Source organism: Pieris napi, chromosome 6 (assembly GCF_905475465.1).
Source record: "Pieris napi chromosome 6, ilPieNapi1.2, whole genome shotgun sequence".
NCBI lineage: Eukaryota > Metazoa > Arthropoda > Insecta > Lepidoptera > Pieridae > Pieris > Pieris napi.
Genome location: NC_062239.1, coordinates 12802696 through 12823336, shown reverse-complemented (window position 1 = coordinate 12823336; position 20641 = coordinate 12802696). Strand labels below are relative to the sequence as shown.

The 20641-nt window shown below is 33.4% G+C and overlaps 1 protein-coding gene across 2 annotated transcripts in view; it reads left to right on the top strand.

Moving 5' to 3' along the window:
• The window catches only part of LOC125050626, a 55940-nt gene that overhangs the window by 23508 nt on the left and 11791 nt on the right, over window positions 1–20641 (top strand). The window contains exons 2-6 of one of the 2 annotated variants that reach the window (XM_047650585.1): window positions 4314–5175; window positions 8090–8276; window positions 10772–10871; window positions 11024–11132; window positions 15455–15463. In XM_047650585.1, the coding sequence (XP_047506541.1) occupies window positions 4359–5175; window positions 8090–8276; window positions 10772–10871; window positions 11024–11132; window positions 15455–15463 (1222 nt within the window). In that variant the 5' untranslated portion in view covers window positions 4314–4358. The remainder of the gene's footprint in view (window positions 1–4313; window positions 5176–8089; window positions 8277–10771; window positions 10872–11023; window positions 11133–15454; window positions 15464–20641) is intronic. The other variant, XM_047650586.1, reaches the window with a different exon arrangement.

Below are 20641 nucleotides of genomic sequence, written 5' to 3'. Positions count from 1 at the left end.
ATATATATATTATTTATTAACCGATATACAACAAAATCAACAAGTTTATAAATTTCCTATTTTCCTAAACGACTTGAAACGATTGCGAAACTGTGGGCATAAAAGAATACAATTTATCTCTCGTTTAGAATCCTTCGAAAGTTTATCTTAAATTTCCTAGGAAATTTATAAACTTGCGGATTTTGTTATATTCCGGTGACATATCCATATATTCTTCTATACTATATTGTTTACTCTTCCTTTCTATTGGTTATAACCTGTTTACTCCTTATTTCTATTATTTGTAATAGAAAGGAGAAGTAAAAAGTATAGCAAAACAGTGTTGGTACTCCGTGAGTTCCTATAGCGATACCAATATGTTTGTATGCAGTTTAGATGTAATTTTCTCAATCCATAGCGCTGATGACGCAACCGTGGAACCGCGCGGTACAAATACTCAAAATTGTCGCCAGATTTGCAGTATTTGGTGGGTTTTCGTCGTAGGAATAGGTGATTGGGGTATATTTTTTGACTCAGCCTTATTGCAATCAACACAAAGTCAACAATAGTCTTTACCGCATAGAGGGTGAACAATGATAATAATAAAATAATGTTTAAATAGAAGAGCTACAACTAAAATAAAATAAAAATATAATATTATGCTCTCCGTGGTTTCAGTTACGCCTTTAATATTAAAGTTTAATTTACAAACCAAACGCATGAATATGTCTGTTCCATGACTTCTATTGTCAATATTTAACCCCTTATTCATAACGAAATCTGTCTAATTTCCCTGTTTTCAATAAACTCCTTCGTCTCTTTCTTTGAAATTGTATTTACCCAAAGACGAAAGAGGCAGAGAAGTTAAAACAGAAAGCGATTTATTTTTATTCATAGAGGTACAGATCTTTTTGGTTAAAATAGAAACTGTGAAAGTAAATATCTCAAAGTATTCTTATTACAGTAACAAAATATTCGATAGTTATCGATCAACGTCAAACAGAAGATTTGTTTTCGAAGAGAGATGGATTGACTCGAAAATGATATTCGCTCAACGACTAACAAATTTTTCTTTGAGATAAATTTACGATAAAATGCATACATACTATTGAGCAAGTAGGGAATTTAAAGAGATTTAAATATGTTTGAACATCACATTGTATAGCTCTCGCGCGAGATTCTTAAACCAGGAGTCGGGCGTTCGAGGCCCAGCTGTAGAAATTTTGTGTACAACGATGACCTTACAAACCTTATGAACCTTACAAACATATTGTAAAACAAAAAACTAGGCGAATAAAAAGAGTGCCGGAGAGTTTATTGCCAGTTCTTGTCGTCCGTTCTACGCCCTTGATTTGAGAACTGGCATTAAATGTAACATTAGAAGCATTTAGCCTTAACCTTTTTAAGGTCTGGGCCTCAGATTTGATTTGGCACCATTGATTTTATAGTCCGACTTAGTTGACTTTCCACTACCAACAGATCAGTATCAAAGTCAAAGTCAAAATAACTTTATTCATATAGGTAAACAACTTATGCACTCTATGCGAGCAAAACCACTGAGCATTGCTAGTAATTTATAAAATATAATATTTCAAAAACCTTTACATAGTTACTACGTCCCACATCTGCAGCTTAAACCACAGAACGCTATTAATTTCAGTGAAAAGTTTTTTCATTAAAATTTAACAGTCATATTATCAGAATTTATTTGGCTGTTAAGAGTCACTTTATTAGTTATAAATGTTAATTAAGGCATTGGTTTTAATGTAATGTCACAAAGATCGACGTGTGCTGTACACAATAAAGAAAAAAGGCAATGAAACAGGCACAAAAATGTGTCTGCTCCATACAGTGGTTACGGCACCAAATGATTAAAGGTGGGGTACCTACTTTTTTCTATGGATCTTGATTAGCATTCATATATATCCATTATAGTATTTTCATAATTAACACCTGCACGTTTGATGATCACAAACTCTTTTCTTCCTTTTGAACCTTTCACCCATAAATGCTTTATATGGCTCAATGGCACCAAAAAACTGACGACCAGTGGGAGACACCTGATGCTGATCTTCTTTTTCTTATAGTGGCATCTCCTTTCGAAGGTTCGAAGGCGATCATCGTCTTTAATCTTTATTTGTCACACGCTCGCGAGTACCTATTAGCAATAGCCTCGTAAAAAAGACGCAGAAAATAACAATAATGAAATTAACAAGCCAAAATCTAATCATAGCGACTTTAATAAAGCCAAATAAACTTTACTTTGCACGTCAAATTTTGCGAAAATTAATAAAAGTTTGCACAATAACGCCTTGATTTCAATTTTCGCACCGCAAACCTAATACAAAGAAAACACAATTTCTGAGTCATAATGGAAACTTGGGTAGGTATCAGACCAACCTCTGGGGTCAATGGAATTAGATATTTTACCTGAGAAATTGCTGAATTCATTTTTCGTTGTTAAATTATATATAAAATAGTATGAATATGAATTTAATATTGTATTATCTCATTTGAAGACTCGAGACATGCAAGATAATGTTCTTAATATGTAACATTGTATATTGTTATCGTAAAATTACAATACTTATTAGGGCGAAATATTTGACGAAATAGAAAATGAATGGTGTATTTTCATATCAGAAGATTTCGTAATCTGTGTTCGATTCCTATTTCGCAATAAGAACAATCTTTGACTATAAATTACAGCATCGGTAACCAACAATTTTTATTTATGGTATAATATTACTTAAAGGCTTTTAATAATTGCGTACTGAAGTACGTCTTTATTTATTCTTTTGTAATCGTCTTCGCTTATTTACATCTCATATTATTTATTAACGAATTGTTAAGAGTATCTTATGTCAGAAAACTGACATTCTGGGCGTCATTATTTTCACACGTAGCTTTCTTTTTTAATGAGGCAGTCTAATTGTAGAGGTTTTGTGGATGAAATAATGCGTCGCGAACAATGGCCGAGTGTATGCGCTAATTGCTCGAATAAAGCCGACTCACACGCATTGCGTAAATTTAAAATGACAGATGAGAAGTTTTCTACTTTTTAGTATCTTGACAATGCTTAGGTCCGATTGTTGACAAACGTACAAACGAGGAGCTGAACAATTACTCAAAAGCACGACCTGAATTTTAACAAAAACAGGACCTGCAAATAAAAAGTCTGCGTCAAAAATTAGTTTGTTGACAGCCGTTTAATTTCGACATTAGAGTCTACTCTTTAAAGGCCTCTTCTTAGTTTGAACTGAGGGCCGCACCAACCAGTCTCTGTATCCATAGCAACCCGAATTTTTGATAAACAAGTTTCGTGACATTTACTTGTTTCGCGACTGAATCCGAATCAACTACAGAGTCAAATTTAAGTTAAAGATTACTTTAATTTTAATTGTTTTTAGGTTTCAAAGGTTTAAAGTTATGATAAATTACTTTTAATAATAATAATGACTATCATATTTTTATCGACCAGTTAATAGTCGTAATTTATAGATTAGCAACATTATAGCAACATTGAAAAATCAAATAAACCATTCGTATTAATGATTGTGAACTTTGACTTGTGGCAGATGACATTTACGCCATTGCTACAACATCACAACATTACTATAGACTATTATATAGTCGTTAATTATTAGATCTAGTAATATTAGCAAATCAAATAAACCACAGAACAGTTTTGAATTAATTTGACTTTGATGTTATTAAATCAAAACGACAATAGCAGCTGAAAGTGCTCAGACATATTATATAATATGATTACTATACTTAAACCCGTTTCTTATACGAGTATCAATAACCTTTGAAAAGGTTTCATGAAAGAGCACTTAATAAGACTGATACCAACAAAGTTAATTTCGTAACTACACTAATTATATTTAAGATTTTAAAGATGAATAGAAAAATCTCATATTACTCGAGTCCTATGTAATGCCTTTCAATACTACGGCGTATGATATGAGTTTTTTATCGGCCATCTTTAATGCTTAACGTGTAATATGAAGTTCTTTTGTTCCTCACAAATAGGTCACCTTAATAATAAGCCCGTAAATATCACATATATAGCGTTATAAAGGTTTTAGTATGAGGTAGTATGAATGATATATGAATATGAGGACACAATGTAAAGTCAAATTTAAGGTTTTAATCATATTAGCAGACCATAGACCATTAGACAATTAATGGTCAATATTGTGTGATCGATTGAATAATAACATCATTTTATTTACATACAAGTTTTGATATCTGATTGACATCAACTAAGCTGATAATTAAAAAACTGTAGTACAACACTTTTCCAATCTCATATTTTATTTTCTTTCCAGCTGCGGGAAATGTTTCTTCAACCGAGACGCTAAAGGTGAAACGAAATGGCAGTAAACAGCCCCAGCGGTTATCCTCCCATCTCCCCAAAACCCCTAACGCCCAAGAGCCCACGGCATTTCATTTTTCCCCAGAAAAGCCCATCAATAACTTCGAGCACATCATCTTCAGGGTACTACACCCCTCAATCAGGCTGCAGTTACGATAAGCATGCTCCACCAAAAAGCCCTCTTGCCCACGGGCACAGAAGTCCCATGAGCCCGAGGCATTTCAACTTCAACCCCCCAAAGTCTCCCTCAGAACACTCCAGCCCCTGCCATATCGACAGAGGCCTCCACTACACGACATCATTGAAGCACCATCGACGTGAGAAGTCCAGGTCACCGAAACCTCCTCCCGTGCACATTCACACAAACCCTGGTTATGTATCACCGAACCGAACCAGGAAATTATTCAGCTCAACTTCCACAGTGAGTTCTCCACGCATGGTGACATCGCCCAGCATTATATCCAGCCATACTGATGATTCCACCGATGCTATGGCTGGTACCCCATCGGCGTTGATGCATGACGCTGATGATGAAGCAACGACAACATCATCAAGAGCTTGCCGCAAGTCAACGTCTGATTTAACAGATTTTACCGATGACACTCCACAGACGAGGTCAACAAGCATCAGTAGACCATGCTCTCCTATGAGAAGGGGTTCTGTAAAAGGAGGATTAGCATATCTAGCGAGTAGAAGAGGATCAAGGGATTCCACGGTGTCAAATTGCGATTCAGTTGAAGATATTGGACCTTTGAATTTTCAAAATACGGTCCGTGGACGGCAGAGACGTACTTCCAATTTCTTGGAATTGCCTGGTGAGTTAAATCTAAGTATCTAATAGTAATTATATAATCGTAGAAGTCAAAGGAATATGACGTTATGGCAGAATTTAAAATACCATCCGTATAACCTTGACGTCCGTCGTTCCACAACTGAGTGATTTCTAAGGCAGTGTTTGCCGCGCATCCAGCTGCCCATTTCCAATCCAATTCAACTCGAAGGACCCTCAAGAAAAGAGCGTACCAATTCTCGAAAGGCCGGCAACGCACTTGCGAGCCTTCTGGCAATGTGAGTGTCTATGGGCGGCGGTTTCACTTAACATCAGGTGAGCCTCCTGCCCGTCTGCCTCTTAGTACATAAAAAAAATATATTATACATTTGCTTTTACAATGAAATTGACATATAATAAATAGTATGATGCATTGTAATTATTAAATCAATTGTATTGCATTAACTATCATATTATTATGAATAAAGCTTATATTGAATTAAAAAATAATTAAGAGATATTATAGAAAATAAAAGTAATAAATATGCCTCAACGTCAAAATATTAATGAGCAATCTGTTTCATTATGTATAATTTAATTATTTTAAGTGGTGTGTTAAAATAATATTCCGTAATATTAATCTCGTAAGCCGCCATTTTGTTGTTTTATAACGCCGCCTTGAAAGGTGTGGAATAATTAATTTTCGTGAGGTTTTAGCCAAATTAATAAGACAAATTTCGCATACCATAAGTTTCGCCGTTTTCTCAATATTATACTTTATATTACAACTTATAAAAGTCGTGTTGGCTTCAGCGTGTGTCTCTTATTCTTGAGGTTCAATGGACTTTCTGTGTGCGCAATTAACACTCGCTGACGGAACCCATCGTGAGGAAACCAGCATGCTTTCGATCCTAAAAGTCGATGGCGTGTATACCTATTAAAAAAACAAATGATCACGAAAACGATAAAGATACCTGAGAGGCTGTGTGTTCTGTTTGAAAATAACAGTAGTAAAGCTAAAAAATACAGAAATAAAAAATATGTATTCTATTAAAATGTTATGGTTGTGTACGCTTCAAAAACTCAAACATCCATCGAGCTGAAATTTTAGCATGATATATAATCCACATCAAGGATTGTTTTTTTTTTTCATTTTTTTACCACAAGTATTGCAAAATTAAACTTATATGAAATGTTTTTTTTTTGTTTTTTTTTTCATTTCTCAACCATTCACAATGTGCCACAGCGAAGTGTGGCAGGGAACAGCAAGTAAGCAATAAAAATCATCAAATCAAATCAGAGATCTTTATGCTTGATCGATAGGTTAACACTGATTCCATACAAATTGTAAAAAATATGTCCCCATCGGTACTCATTTACAAAGTTTTTCAAAGTCATAAAAGTCCTTGTTACGAGGCATCTTTGAGCATCTAAAATATTTAACGATGTGGGTTGACCTTTTGGGATCAAATGTCGACTTTTACGTCTGTAACTTATGGAAACTTTCTTTGTATTTCTGTAGTAGGGTGTAACTATTGAGTTACACCCGGCTAAAAAGTATTAAACATATGACAAGTATCGTGACTTACTTCGTATCACGCATAAAACATCTTATATAAAATAAATCCTACCAAATTAAAAAAAAATTGAATTTTTGTAATGTAGAATTATTTAACTAAACCATGGGTCCCGGTTTTTAAAATCACAACTGACTGACATAACACTATCTGATAAGAACCTGCGACACCCAATTTATCTATATTAAATGCATTTTCTAAACTTTTCATTAGAATACAGTATCACAATGTTTATTGCGTTTGATAATAAATTTATGTTATTTAGGGGCACGGCAGTGCGCCTGCCAAGCCGAGCAAAAAAGCAGCACTGGCGTACTATCCTTTTCTCGAAACAGCTCGGGTCGTTTTCGACACCCTATAACTTCAATATAAAAAAAGGCAAAATCATTTATTCATTTAGGAAACACAATGTACACTTATTAACGTCAATAAAGACATACATATTAAATACTAAATGCTTCAAATTTTTATAAACTCAATAAACTCATCGCCGAGTTTTTTGTTTTGCACAATGCTTGTAAAGAGCTGCAACCATTACACCATGTTCCACATGACATGACAATATGGATGAAACTAGAAGCCTGAATTTCCAATTTAATTCAATTTGAACCATTAGTTTAAGAATTATAAGTAATCCAATTGCTTAATTTTGTTCACTGACCGATCATAAAAACTCTAAGACACTTCTAGCAGGCATAGAACTCAAATTTAGAATACAATTACTCTTTAGTGTCAATCAAGAAAACACTATTCAACAAGTCAATGTATTTATTTAAAACTAGCTGGCCTGGCGAACATCGTACCGCCTAACAGTCGATTCTTAATGTTAATACTTATTCTGCTATTCGGGACACCGGTCTAGCTAGTAAGATAAAAAAAATAAAAGTTGATAATACAACAAATACATTATGTCAAAAAATAAAAATTTACCTTCCCGGAACCCCTCCACTAACACTTGAACTTTATGATATGGTATTAAAGTTCAAATTGCCTTTAAATATTATTACGAATATTTTGTATGGGAATATAGAAAAGTGTTGTTTTTAGACTTTTTCACTCAATTTTTTTTAATTTTTCTCCGTAAGAACCATCCTCGTACTTCAAGGAATATTATAAAAAAAGAATCAGACAAATCGGTCAAGCCGTTTTCATGTTATGTCGTGACAACGGAAAACGGGTTTCATTTTTATATATATATATAGATGCAATATTTGCAATATGGTAACTAAAAGATGTTGTTAGGTTAGCTAATTACGTACTAACTTTAGACAGTAAGTCCCATAAGTGGGGACTGAATTAATTAACCGATTTGGTATTACGTTGATTTCACAACTTTTTTTTTACAAGTTATGTTTTGATGATATAATTTTTTACCCATTACAGTTGTTGAACACTCGAGACCCCGTGTCTGCTCGCTGCCTGAGAAGCCGTACAACCCTCGGGTCTCTGATGACCTCTACAGACTTCGAACGTTCTCTATTACCAATAAGGGTGGGGTGGTCAATTGCGGTGACTCTATATGCAATCGACGTAGCCGTTCCAACACCTCAGTCAATTCCACTAACAGCAGGTAAGAAGATATGGTATACATCTGACTCATGTACCAAAATACTATACATAATATGATAAGGAAAATAAGCAATGATAATGGTTGTAGTGTGAACGAGTTTTGTATTTTTTTATGCGAATATTGAATTGTTTGGTTGAATATTGCAATCTGGCAGAAGGCTCGCCTGATGTTAAGTGTCCATGGATACTCTCAATTCCAAAGCTCTTGCGAGTGCGTTTCCGGCCTTTTAAAAATTAGTATGCTGTTTTCTTGAAGGACCCTAACTCGAACATAGTCACCCGGGCCCGGCGGGAGACGCCTTTTAAGCAAGTAAAGTCCCTTTTTGGGAAAGGGAAGATGTCACTCCTCTGCTGCCTAGCTTTTCAGCCACAGAACTGCCTAATCTGCCTTATAGGCTACCACGTAGGGGTCCCATAAAAAGAAGACGAACATGGTGGTGGTGCGCGGCACAACCTGCCTTAAAAAAACGATCAGTTCTGGAACGACAGACGTCGCTGTTGTAAAACTTGCTTTTATTTAAACCAAATTTATCTAACGGACTTAACGGACTTTTGAAATAACGTATTCCCAATTTCCAATTTGTTTTGTGTTAGTCTGCCATGCAACGGGCAACTGGCCTTTTGAGTCTGGTCTAGAAATGGAAACCCTTGAAGGGAAGTTAACCTAAAATCTATTTGAAATTTTAGTCTATACTAATGTTATAAAGAGGAAAGATTTGTAAGTAAGTATGTTTTTAACGGATTGGCTCAAAAAGTACTGGACCGATTTTAAAAATTATTTCACCATTTGAATGCTACAATACCACTGATTAACATAGGCTAATTTAATTGCAGGAAAAAACAATAGTACTATTATTTTACTAGTAATAATAGTACACATTTTTTTCCACAATATTAAAGATCATATCAATATCTGCAAAAATGTTTAAAAAATAAAGGTCTACCCGTGCGAAGCCGGGACGGTCCGATCGTTAGTTATATATATAATATAACTTGTCCGTGTTAAAGTTTAATATAAATGTGTAGTACGTTCAAACCAAAAATGTATGACTTACTATACAAAAATCATTTATAGACAGTTGTACGTAAAATTACTGTCTACCCACATAATCATAGACTAAAGAAATTCAACCATAGGCCGGAAGATATCCATAACCCGTGCTAATCAGATAAAAGTGACTGATTACAGAGTCGCGTGCTAATGCCGACCTACATAGCTTTCCATTTCTTGACAAATGCGTCAGATATAAGTATTCAAGAAACCCTTCATTCTTAAATGTACTGAAAGTGTGTAACATATAACCCCTACAGCTTAAACAGAAGCTTTGTTCATTTAAGGAAATCAAGGTTTATAATAATTTACCAAAAACATGAAATATCTACTAGAGTTTTTAAAAATCGACTTAATACTTTTGGATTAAATGTATAATTCTATTAATAATTTGAAATAATTAATTTAATATTAATTTGATAACGTAATAATATATTTAATTTATGTGATATTTTATCACTACAAATAATATAAGAATCGACTATGATATGACTCATAATGGATGTAACATCTATGTAAAATTCCTTTTAAAACAAATTTGCACGCCATTATGTGTGGCAGAATATGCGAATTTCAGACTTTACCACAATAACATTTTTGGACCATATTCTTGCAAATAATGTATTATTATTATTAAAAAAAATTGGCAAATTAGATATGCTTTCTGTTATTACTCATATGTCAAAATAACACCCATCACTCGACGTCCGTCATTCCAGAACTGAGCGATACTTAAGGCAAGTTTTGCCGCGCACCACCGCAATGTGGAACCAGATGCCCGCTGAAATAATTCCGAATCAATAAGACAATTAAAAAGAATACCAATTCTTAAAAGGCCGGCAACGCGCCTGCGAGCTTTCTGGCAATGTGAGTGTCCATATATACACTTAACGGCAGGAGAGTCACCTGCCCGTTGGCCCTTTGTTCCATAAAAAAACGTGTTGATTTTCACGTCATACGCGAATCACCTATGATTTTCCTTCACCGTACAAGTGCAATTACGCACAGAAAAATATTAATGCACAGCCTGGGTTCGAATTTAAAGTTTGATCTTCAGATTTGATCTAAAATCTAACTTAGGCTAAGTATTAACCTAGCACTGATAAAGATGAAGATTTGTCAGCCTTGTTGATTCGAAGTTATTCAAATTTGAAGGCAAAAGTGACACAAGACATTCAAATCTTAAGAAACAAATGAAAAATACGAAGAAAAATGTCTTTAGAAAGGTTACGAGATATTATAAATCGAGATAACAATAACAGACGGACAGTGACGGGACTTTTTTAATTTAATAAAAATTATGTATTCTATTTTCTTTTCTCACTTTCCTTATATAAAATAAAATATCTGTTATAGACTACGACACAGAGATGCCCTTAGTCGAGGAATAGCAACTGTAAAGACAGCAACTATATTATAAAAATTGAAACCAAAAAATGTTTTAGGGCTTCAGATAGGTCTCCGTTCGATGGTTCATGTTGTTCTGGATACAGGCCCGTGGACTCCAGCAGCCTCACCACACCCGATGAAGACGACTTGGATCCCGTAAGTTTTTTTTTTAATTTTGTGACATATTTCAGTTTATTTATTTAAATTGGAAATTACGCAAATAATGTTATAAAAGTATAAGCTTTTTGAAAATGGAATCTTACAGTATTTTTAATTTCCTAGATAGTCATGCAGTGATATTTCTCCAGATACCAAAATATCGAGTGGTGCTGTTAGGCGACGCAGGAGTTGGCAAAACGGCACTGGTCTCACAGTTCATGACGTCAGAGTATATGAACACGTATGATGCTAGTCTGGGTAAGATATTTTTTACCTTTTTTTCATGTTTACATCTTCTACTCTTCAAATCTGAACTACAATTACTATTTACACGATTATTAAGAAGTGTTTTTCTTAAATTAATCTCATATTATATGATTTAATTCACTGAATAATATAGAATATTTATTTTCAAGTGATTTTAAGAAATAAATTTGTAGTTGTGTGGATGCAGAATAGCTTAGTTATATAATTTTGTTTCGGTATTCTGATTTTCTAATAGACATAAGAAAATTGCCTTTCCGGTAATTGGAAGGGAAGGCTTTTATTGAAACATTAAACCATACCGCGTTAATGGCGATGAGGACTAAATGGCACCAGACGCCCGCGCCTGTCAGATGTCAGATGCAGTGTACTTTCATAATTAGGTTGGAAGAGCCTAAGGCCATAGATTTTTTTTTACTTTTCTGTATTGCTGTGTTTAATTTTTCATCTATACGACAAAAAGTGACAAAGTCAGATATGTGAATTTTCGAACATAAAAAATATTTGCGTAAATGTTTTTGAACGTGAATAAGATACTTAATTTACAGTACGAGTATATTCACGACGCGAACTGAAATATAATATATCAACGTCACCTTCCTTTTCATTGTAATTGGTCAATAGCATCATCAGTCGAACATGCGACATGATGCATCGTTTTGGGTCAATTTGATCAAACACAAGCACAGTTTAGTCTGTAGTTTGCTGCACCAGTATTTACCCTGCAATTAACAATAATGCTGGTATCGAGCGGTACAAACGCTCGGCATTGAAGTTGGGTTATCTTTATTACCATTGAGAGATACAGAATGGCGCCTAAGAATAACAAGCAACAACTCAGGCGAATTTTAGTTTTCCCAATGTTAAGAATCGTAAATGTTAATGGCATAAATTATTTTCAATCAAGTGATGCATAATTTTAAAATAGCTTAAATAATATTATTGTGTTGAATCAAAAAAATTTTTTTTATAAAACTTAATTTTACGTTTGAGATTTCATTGCTTAATAACATTTAAAACATTACCAAAAAACTATACTAAGAACTAATTACAAGATACTAAGAAGTTCATTCATTAAGTTTTTTAATACGAATGAACAATAAAAAATCTATGAATGAATTTATAGACGTATTTTATTTATTTATTAGTAATCTTACAGCTGACATACATATTATAAAACGTAAAGTGTCTATGCCATGTATACAAATAAGATGTTGCATTTTTCGAATTGAAATAATACTATTCAAATGTGTAATGATAATCTTTTTTTAGTAGTTTTTTTTATTATTATATATGTTAGTATTTTAGTAGTAAATTGCTAATATCCCATACGTAAATGAATATTTCTACTTTCTATTAGATGTAAATGAATTTCAGGAGTTTGGTTAATATAAAAATAGCCCGTGTTGATTAAAAACTTGTTGCTTCCGTCGTGTGGCTGACGGGTCTTTTGTTAACTTTGAAACTCCGCTTTGACGCACGAGGCTTTTGGCAGTTGACAGAGTTCGTTTCGTTGACGCTGTAATCTCAGGAACTACTAATTTGAAATAAAAAAAAAGCAACTTGTACGAGTAGTTAGTATTTTTTTTGTAAGACTCGCAGGTGCGTTGCCGGCCGCATCTAACTTTACATCATCGGATTGTGAACAAACGTCTCTATAAAGATGTTAGAATGAGGGAATCTATATTAGGAAGCCAATTACCCCGAGGTACATTAAGGAAAGGAATATTATTTACCATCCTTTGTTGTCACAGTAGACAATTTGGAAGTTAAATAATTTATTGAGAAGCTTTTGTACCTTCATACCTCATTAAAATTTCATTCTTCGCTAATACCTTGCGACTTGCTCTCACCTGTATCCAGATAATATATTATTGGTTGTAATGTATCTGTCTTTTGAATTTATTAGCAAAAATTACTGAATTATTATTTTATTAAGTATAGAATATTAAACATTATGGAACACTAAGACTGTTAATAAACATTAACTAAGTTTCAGCTATTTACTAGTATTGTAGGAAATTAAGTCAACATAATTACTTATCAGCCATTATTATTATATAGGCTAGATAGCAATCCATATAAAATTGATTCTCCATTGTGAAATTTATTGTAAGAAAAAAAATATGATTAAAGTGTAAAGTCGAAAACAAATAACAAAAATAACTGAACTACAAACATACATAACATTTGCTTTTGAGACATCATGGAACATTACAGACTAGCCTACCTTAAGACTAATAACGAATTTAAGTCTAACCTAATTTACTAATAAATATTTAATATAAGATAGTGTCCAATTACACTACTGACAGTTTCTATTGAAGATAAGACACTCAGTTCTTGTGTTTTTTTTCATTTACACTTGTTTAACACTTTTTACATGGCATATACAAACATACATGATATTCGCTTATGAACATTATATACAAAAACAATTGTGCCTATATTTAAAAAAGCTAAGAAGTAACCAAACACTTAGGCAGAGCCTTTTTTAGAATCAGATATATAACCCAATAACTTAAATTCGCAAAAATTACTATGATAGGATAATTCATCATTGCGAACATGCGATATGGGAAATTTATTTACATTACGAAAATAAACTACAATTTTACTAGAAATTTGTAAGTATTTATTGAAAAATAATCAGTTCCAGAGAAGCATTTATTCCCCTGATAGCGAACTCAGGTCTTGTAAAAATCCATGATTCAATAGAAAACTTGAAACTATTTGCAACATAACATTAGGTATTGCCAGATTTTATAAAAAACAAAACGTTTCGCTTGAATTTACGGTTAAAACTGATCTTGACAAGCACTGTTTGTGCTTTGAACTTCACAAACGAATGGAGTTTTTGATATTTTCAGTAACTGCTTGTGTGGCATAGTTCTAAAAAATAACTTTTAGGTATTGCGCTACAGTTGATGCCAATTTAATTAACGTAACTTTCAAAAAATTTCGAAAATTAAAGAATTTAGTTAAATATTATGCCTGTTTTTTTGTCATAATACTCTATCAAAGTTCCTTTGTATTATAGAATGAATAATATCACAATAGTGAGTCATTTATCTTAATATCGCTAAAGTCTTCGAAGTTTTACTGTTCATGTCGTATTGTCTGTCATTTTACTCGTGCAGCCTATGGGCCCGTTTTACCCAGAACGGTTTTAATGCCATCATTTAAATACGGATCTTCTAGATGATGATGGCATCCTTGATGAATCCTGTCAGGCATAGAAGATTCGAGCGACATTCAAATTACAATGCTTAGTAAACCTTATATTTCTCATATGAGACTTAACACTGAAAGGTGAAATACAAATGCACGTATAACACGCTGGTGTTATACATGCATTTTATACGCCCTGTGTAAGTTGTGTAGATTACCTACACAACTTACAAGTTTAATAATTTAAAACATCTCTGAAAAATCAGGAGCTATGAACTTATTCATACAATTCAATTCATGCAACACAGTTTTTTTTTCTCATCCATTCTATGCTTCTGTTTTGATAGATTAGATAGTAAATGAAGAGTAGGCCAGAGTCATTAATTTCATTTCATTAGCGTCATTTATTTTCTTTTAATTTTCATAAGCTGTTAAAAAAATATATTTAATTATTGCAAGTCAGACAATCAGTTGACTAGTGTTTGTAAAGTTGCGCAATTATCAAATTTGAGACCATCTGCGTGACTAAAATAAACATGGCGAATACAAAGAGTTAACAAAGTAGTTATTGTTCGCATTACTATGTGGAAGTAGCTTTAAGTAGAATGGAGCTTTTTACTGTATGAGATATATTTTATTTTTGCTCTACAACATCACACATGTTAAAATGAGGACAATCAGATAAAAAGGATAATATTACTAGATATTATATATATCTTTATATATACACTTGTATATATAAAGGATATACACGTGTCAAAATGACAACTCAAACCAGATAGATGCAACTTCCTCACAATCGAGTAGCCCACTCTATCGCAGTACACCGAGGGGACTATTTGTGTCGGAGAAGTCGTATAGGTCTGTCAAGCATCCGGGAATACATAATGTAAATTATATGTTCGTCTACAGGATACCTATGCAACCCTAAATCCTGAGATCGAAAGTTCGAATCACGGTTCATCACTAATAAGTTAAAAATATAACACATACAGAAGTCTGAGACCTAAGTCAATCGTTGTAGTGCCACAATTTTTCTAACTTCAATAGATATATCACGACACCTATAATATTGATAAACATAATCTTCTCATCTACTCACTGCTAACTTTATATTATTTTTTGCTTTCACTCAACTGGGGCAGTAAAACGTGGTAAGTCTTTACGCTTTATACTCGCTTAGCTTAACTTTATAATTTTACTCTTTCAGAATACTCCATATGTTATTATTAAGCAAGCATTTTTACACTTTTATTCATAACAAATGCATGTTAGCCGTGCGATTTTCAGGATTAGTGAATTTTCTTCGCAACGAACTCTCACTCTTACGATAAAAGAATACATGCATGTCTTATACCCTACAGTCACTTAAAATTAATCCTAATATGAAACCTATTTAGACTGAAAATGCCTTAAAACTACTAAATTTAGTAACTAACCCAATTAAAACCGAATTCACTTGTAAATACCTTAAATAAATGATTATTATTGTATCTCCAGCGTTGCTTACTTGTCCGCTAGCAGTGTTGACTTAGTGGCTTCAGCGATTCTCATCCCTGAGGTCATAGCTTCTATCCCGGGCTGTGCACCAATGGACTTTCTCCCTATGTGTGCATTTAACATTCGAACGGTGAAGAAAAACATCGTGAGGAAACCGGCTTGCCTTATAACTAAAACGTCGATGGCGTGCGTCAGGCACAGGAGGCTGATCACCTACTTGCCTATTAGATTAACAAATGATCATGAAACAGATACAGAAATCCTAAAAAGGTTGTAGCACCACTAATTTTGAAAACGTAACACCGTAAAACAATACTATTAAAAAAAATCTTATGATGGATATAAACGCGAACCAATTACATAGTTAAATTCGGCGTTTCTAGTGGTGACTGTAACTGAAACGAATTAAATAAATTCGCTTTTATATTAGTTAAAGATGTTAAAGATTATTATAACTTTATTTATATAAAACATTCACCTGAGGATGCCGGTTTCAAGTTATAGGAAATTAGTTCGTCATAATTAAACTGTCATTTGAAGCCCCTAATTAGAACAGGATATATCCGGTCCGGATTTAACCCGGATTAAAGCTAAGATGAGGGATTCGACAAACATAACCATAATTTAATATTTTTTTGGTTTAAAACCAATATTTGTGTAATAAAAGTAATATTGTGTTCCTACATTATTTTCTACTTGTTCTTCATATAACATATTTACACTTTATGTTTTAAGTGAAATATTTAATATGACATAAAAATAAAGACATACTAACGAAACACATATAATAATAATAATCACAAAAGAATAAAAACTAAAAAAAAAGTAATATTACACATTTTAAGTGTTTAATGTGTCCGTGTTATGGTAGTGACTGGCCCTGGCTAAGCATTGCATTACAAGTATTACATGTTTTTGTGTAATTTTGTTCCACATAACAAAATTACAACCGGTTATAACAGAATCTGAAGATGATGAAATATAAGGAAACGAATATGAAGATAGCTATTAAGTATAGTGTGTAGATATATTATTCAGAATTTTTTCTCTTAGGGGGGGAGATGTAATGGAATGATATTTCATTAATTTGAATTTGACGCGTCGGAGTGACACGCGATAAAATGGCGGATGACGTGTAAATTAATTTAGTGGATTATAGTGTAAAAAGATAGATTAAAGGATAAGTGAACATTAAATGTCGTTTCTTTGTATTTCAGAGAAACAATTTTGTGATTCATTTTGAAAAAATCCTTAATAATATTCCTTATACATATTTAAATATTTAGTAAATGACTTTTTTTAGTACAGGGGGCAAACGGGCAGGAGGCTCACCTGATGTTAAGTGATACCGCCGCCCATGGACACTCTGAGGGCTTGCAAGTGCGTTGCCGGCCTTTTAAGAATTGGTACGCTCTTTTCTTCAAGGACCCTAAGTCGTATTGGTTCGGAAATACTTCAGTGGGTAGCTGATTCCACAAAGTTGTGACGCGCGGCAAAAAACATCTTTAAAAAACGCTCAATTATGGGACGACGGACGTCGATTTGATACGGGTGGAATTTCGTATTCTGCCTCGACGTCCGATTATGAAACTCAGCTGCAGGTATTAATCTGAACAACTCCTCTGAACACTCTCCAAAGTAAATGCGGTAGAAGATGCAGAGTGACCCCACATCTCTACACAACTCCAAGGGATCAATCCGCTCGGTTATATTATAAATGTGAAATGTTGGACTTGATTTTCTTATAGAATTTCCTTAGAGAAAACATAATGACTAGGAGAAAATAAGGTACGATCGCAAAAAAAGGTTAGTACATAGTTGGTTGAACCATTTATCATTGTAATAATACCCAGAGGGGATTGAAACAATACCCGCAGCGAAAGATAAGGCCAAAATGTTTTCGAGGGTTCAGAAATCTGTCGAAGTGATAAACTGATGTAATAGGTATACTTTGCAGTTAAGGAGCAATAGTTGTCTAATGGGACTAGGTCAATTGGTGTGAATTGTCTTTAAAAAAAAAAAAAAAATGGTTAAGATAAACATTGAGGTAGCGAGTTCGGACAGTGCGATTTTTTATTACGCCGCCATTCTGTTAAATTGTCAACCACTTTCAATTACCATTCTCGGCTCAGGATATACTGTTACATATATCCTTCACAGTCCGCTTGCCTTACAAATTTGACTGTGCCCTCCATGTACCGTTTAAGCACTCGCCCGGTACCGCACAACCCTCCCAAAGTCAGAGAACAAATTTAAATTCAAAACAATAAATTTGCGCTGCGACCGGGAATCGAACCCGATACTCCTCACCTTACCTAACCTAACCTCCTTTCGGTATTCCCTAAGCAGGGACTGGTACAGATATAACTTATATAGACACAGAAGGGCTAAAGAAAGGCTGAGTTTACTAAGAAAATTACTGTTTTTCCAGAGACCATAGTGATATGAATATGCCTGCCATTTTGGTGTTACAGGACTGCATATAACTGTTCAGTAACAGAAACTAAATATTTTTGAAGTTATACTTCTTTAGGCGCGTTATGAAAAATTGATGAGAGTGAAATTTTACGATGCGCGCGCACCGTGACATAAAATTAACAGAATGAAGTTAGTTCTAGGTGGCATGAAAATCGATAATAACTATGTTCAAGTTGTATATTCTAGTATTTTTATATTTAGAACACGTGTTTCGTAACAGTACAATTAAACAGTGTGAATAAATAAATATTATTTTGGTGTTTTTATTAAATCGATTTCACATACGACGGTGATAGTATTTACTAATAATAATTGTATTGATTAATTTTAATATTTTTCGTTAATCACTACTGCATTTTAGTTATTTTTTTTCCATACGCCAAAGAAGTATAACTTCTAACGCGTGTACATAAGTACACACACTCTTTTTTTTTATAACCATGTAAATTACTGTCACGTAATATTTAGCTTTTTTTACTTTACATGTACATTTAGATATTAAAGCTTTTCTTAGTATGACGTTCATACTACATATGAATTTTGATTAAGGGCCTTTAACTATGTTACTGGGTTAACGTCTTACGGATCAGTAAGGGGTTTTAAAGGCTCCGCGAGCTTGCATTGAGAGTGTCCATGGGCACTAAACATCAGGTGAGCCTCCTGCCCGTTAGCTCTCTGTTCTATAAAAAAAACATTTCCAATACACGTATTCGTAATTGATCAGAGAAACGAACATCCCATAATATTTACCTTAAGCTTTTTAGAAAAGGCTATTAATAGAACTTTAATACTCTGTTTAATAATTTATTTTATACCAAAAGTTGTTAAAGTTAAAAGCTCTCGGGTGATGTAAAGATCATAACGATAACGTCGTGATGTTTTTTCAGTATCTACAAAAATATCAAGCCTTATTGAGATATATAAACACTCGTGGGAAGAAACGCACTTACTAGATTAGAGAGGAATTGGGTTAGGATAAAAATGTTCTTGGACTTTTTTCTTACAGTGAAATTTCATTTTCATTGATGGTCTTTTATCAATGTTTTTATCGTCAATGCCAGTCATGATGGACATTCAATTTATAACAACAAGCTTTTCTATAATATTATTTAATAAATACATTAAATATTATTTGTATTGTCGTAAGAAAATTCTATTAAAACAACATTTTTGTAGTCTGAGTAAAGAATTTCGTAATTTTTAAATTAAAGTCCACAAAAGTTTCAAGTAATCTACGTGCTGACACGGTCAAGGGACGTGCTTGCTACGAAATGTGTAGACCCGCTACGAATAGACATCGAGTGCTACGTGGTATGTCTTATTATGCTACGTAAATTAGAGACATTTTAACATTTACGTCTTCCATTAAATTAGCCCATATGGTAAGGTAATTATTATTATATTATCATGTGAATTTAAATGAGGCTATATAATTAAATAGAAGGCTTGTCTGCTAATGGATTCTAGACACCACGTTATGCTATACACTACTGTTATTTTTCTTGTATTTTCCTTGAACATATTAGGTCGTATGTACCTACTGCAATCTAGCTAAATTATAGCGTTTAGTGTCTGTATCAATTTTTGTTATCAAAAATCTATACCTCAAAAGGGTTGCATGAAAACCAAACAGGTCCAGTAACAACTGTTAACTATACTTAATTTTGATGTAGTTATTTCTATTGCACTGATGTCGCAAAGTTGGAATCGCTTGGTACAAAAAACCAAGTGGTCGGAAACTACTAATATTTCCAACAAAATTACGAAAACATCATAAATTCTTCTCAAACGTTTTATTTATTTTGAAGTATTATTTATTGACATTGTAAGATATATAGTCAAAACGCGAGCGCTGGAGCGTTTTTAAAAAGAATAAAATTTTATTTTTAATTAATATTTATTCGACCGGTTACATTGGTGATTAGCTAAAGACTAACTTAATATCTAATAATCGAGACTGGGAGCTAGACAGTCCGTCAGCATATTTCGTGAGAACACGCGTGGGTGTTTCCGTTTATAGATTAGGAAATATGTCTTGTGACTGTATAACTATATAATAATTAAAAATAAATAAATAGAACACTAAAAAAAAATAAAAAATGAGCGGGATTTTCTCGCGATATTTTTGAGCGTGGAAAGCATCAGCTCTGAGGTCACCATTACTGTCTACCAGGCGCCAACTAAAGCCTTTAAGTAGCGCACAGGCACTTGAACCCCACGACCTAAGAGTACTTCAAAGATAACAAAATCAACGTTGAAGGAGAGTATTTTTCCCACTTATTCGTGCTAGTTGGAGCTTAAAACATAAACATACTTTCATATATATATGTATGTGACTTGTAGCTTAAACCTTG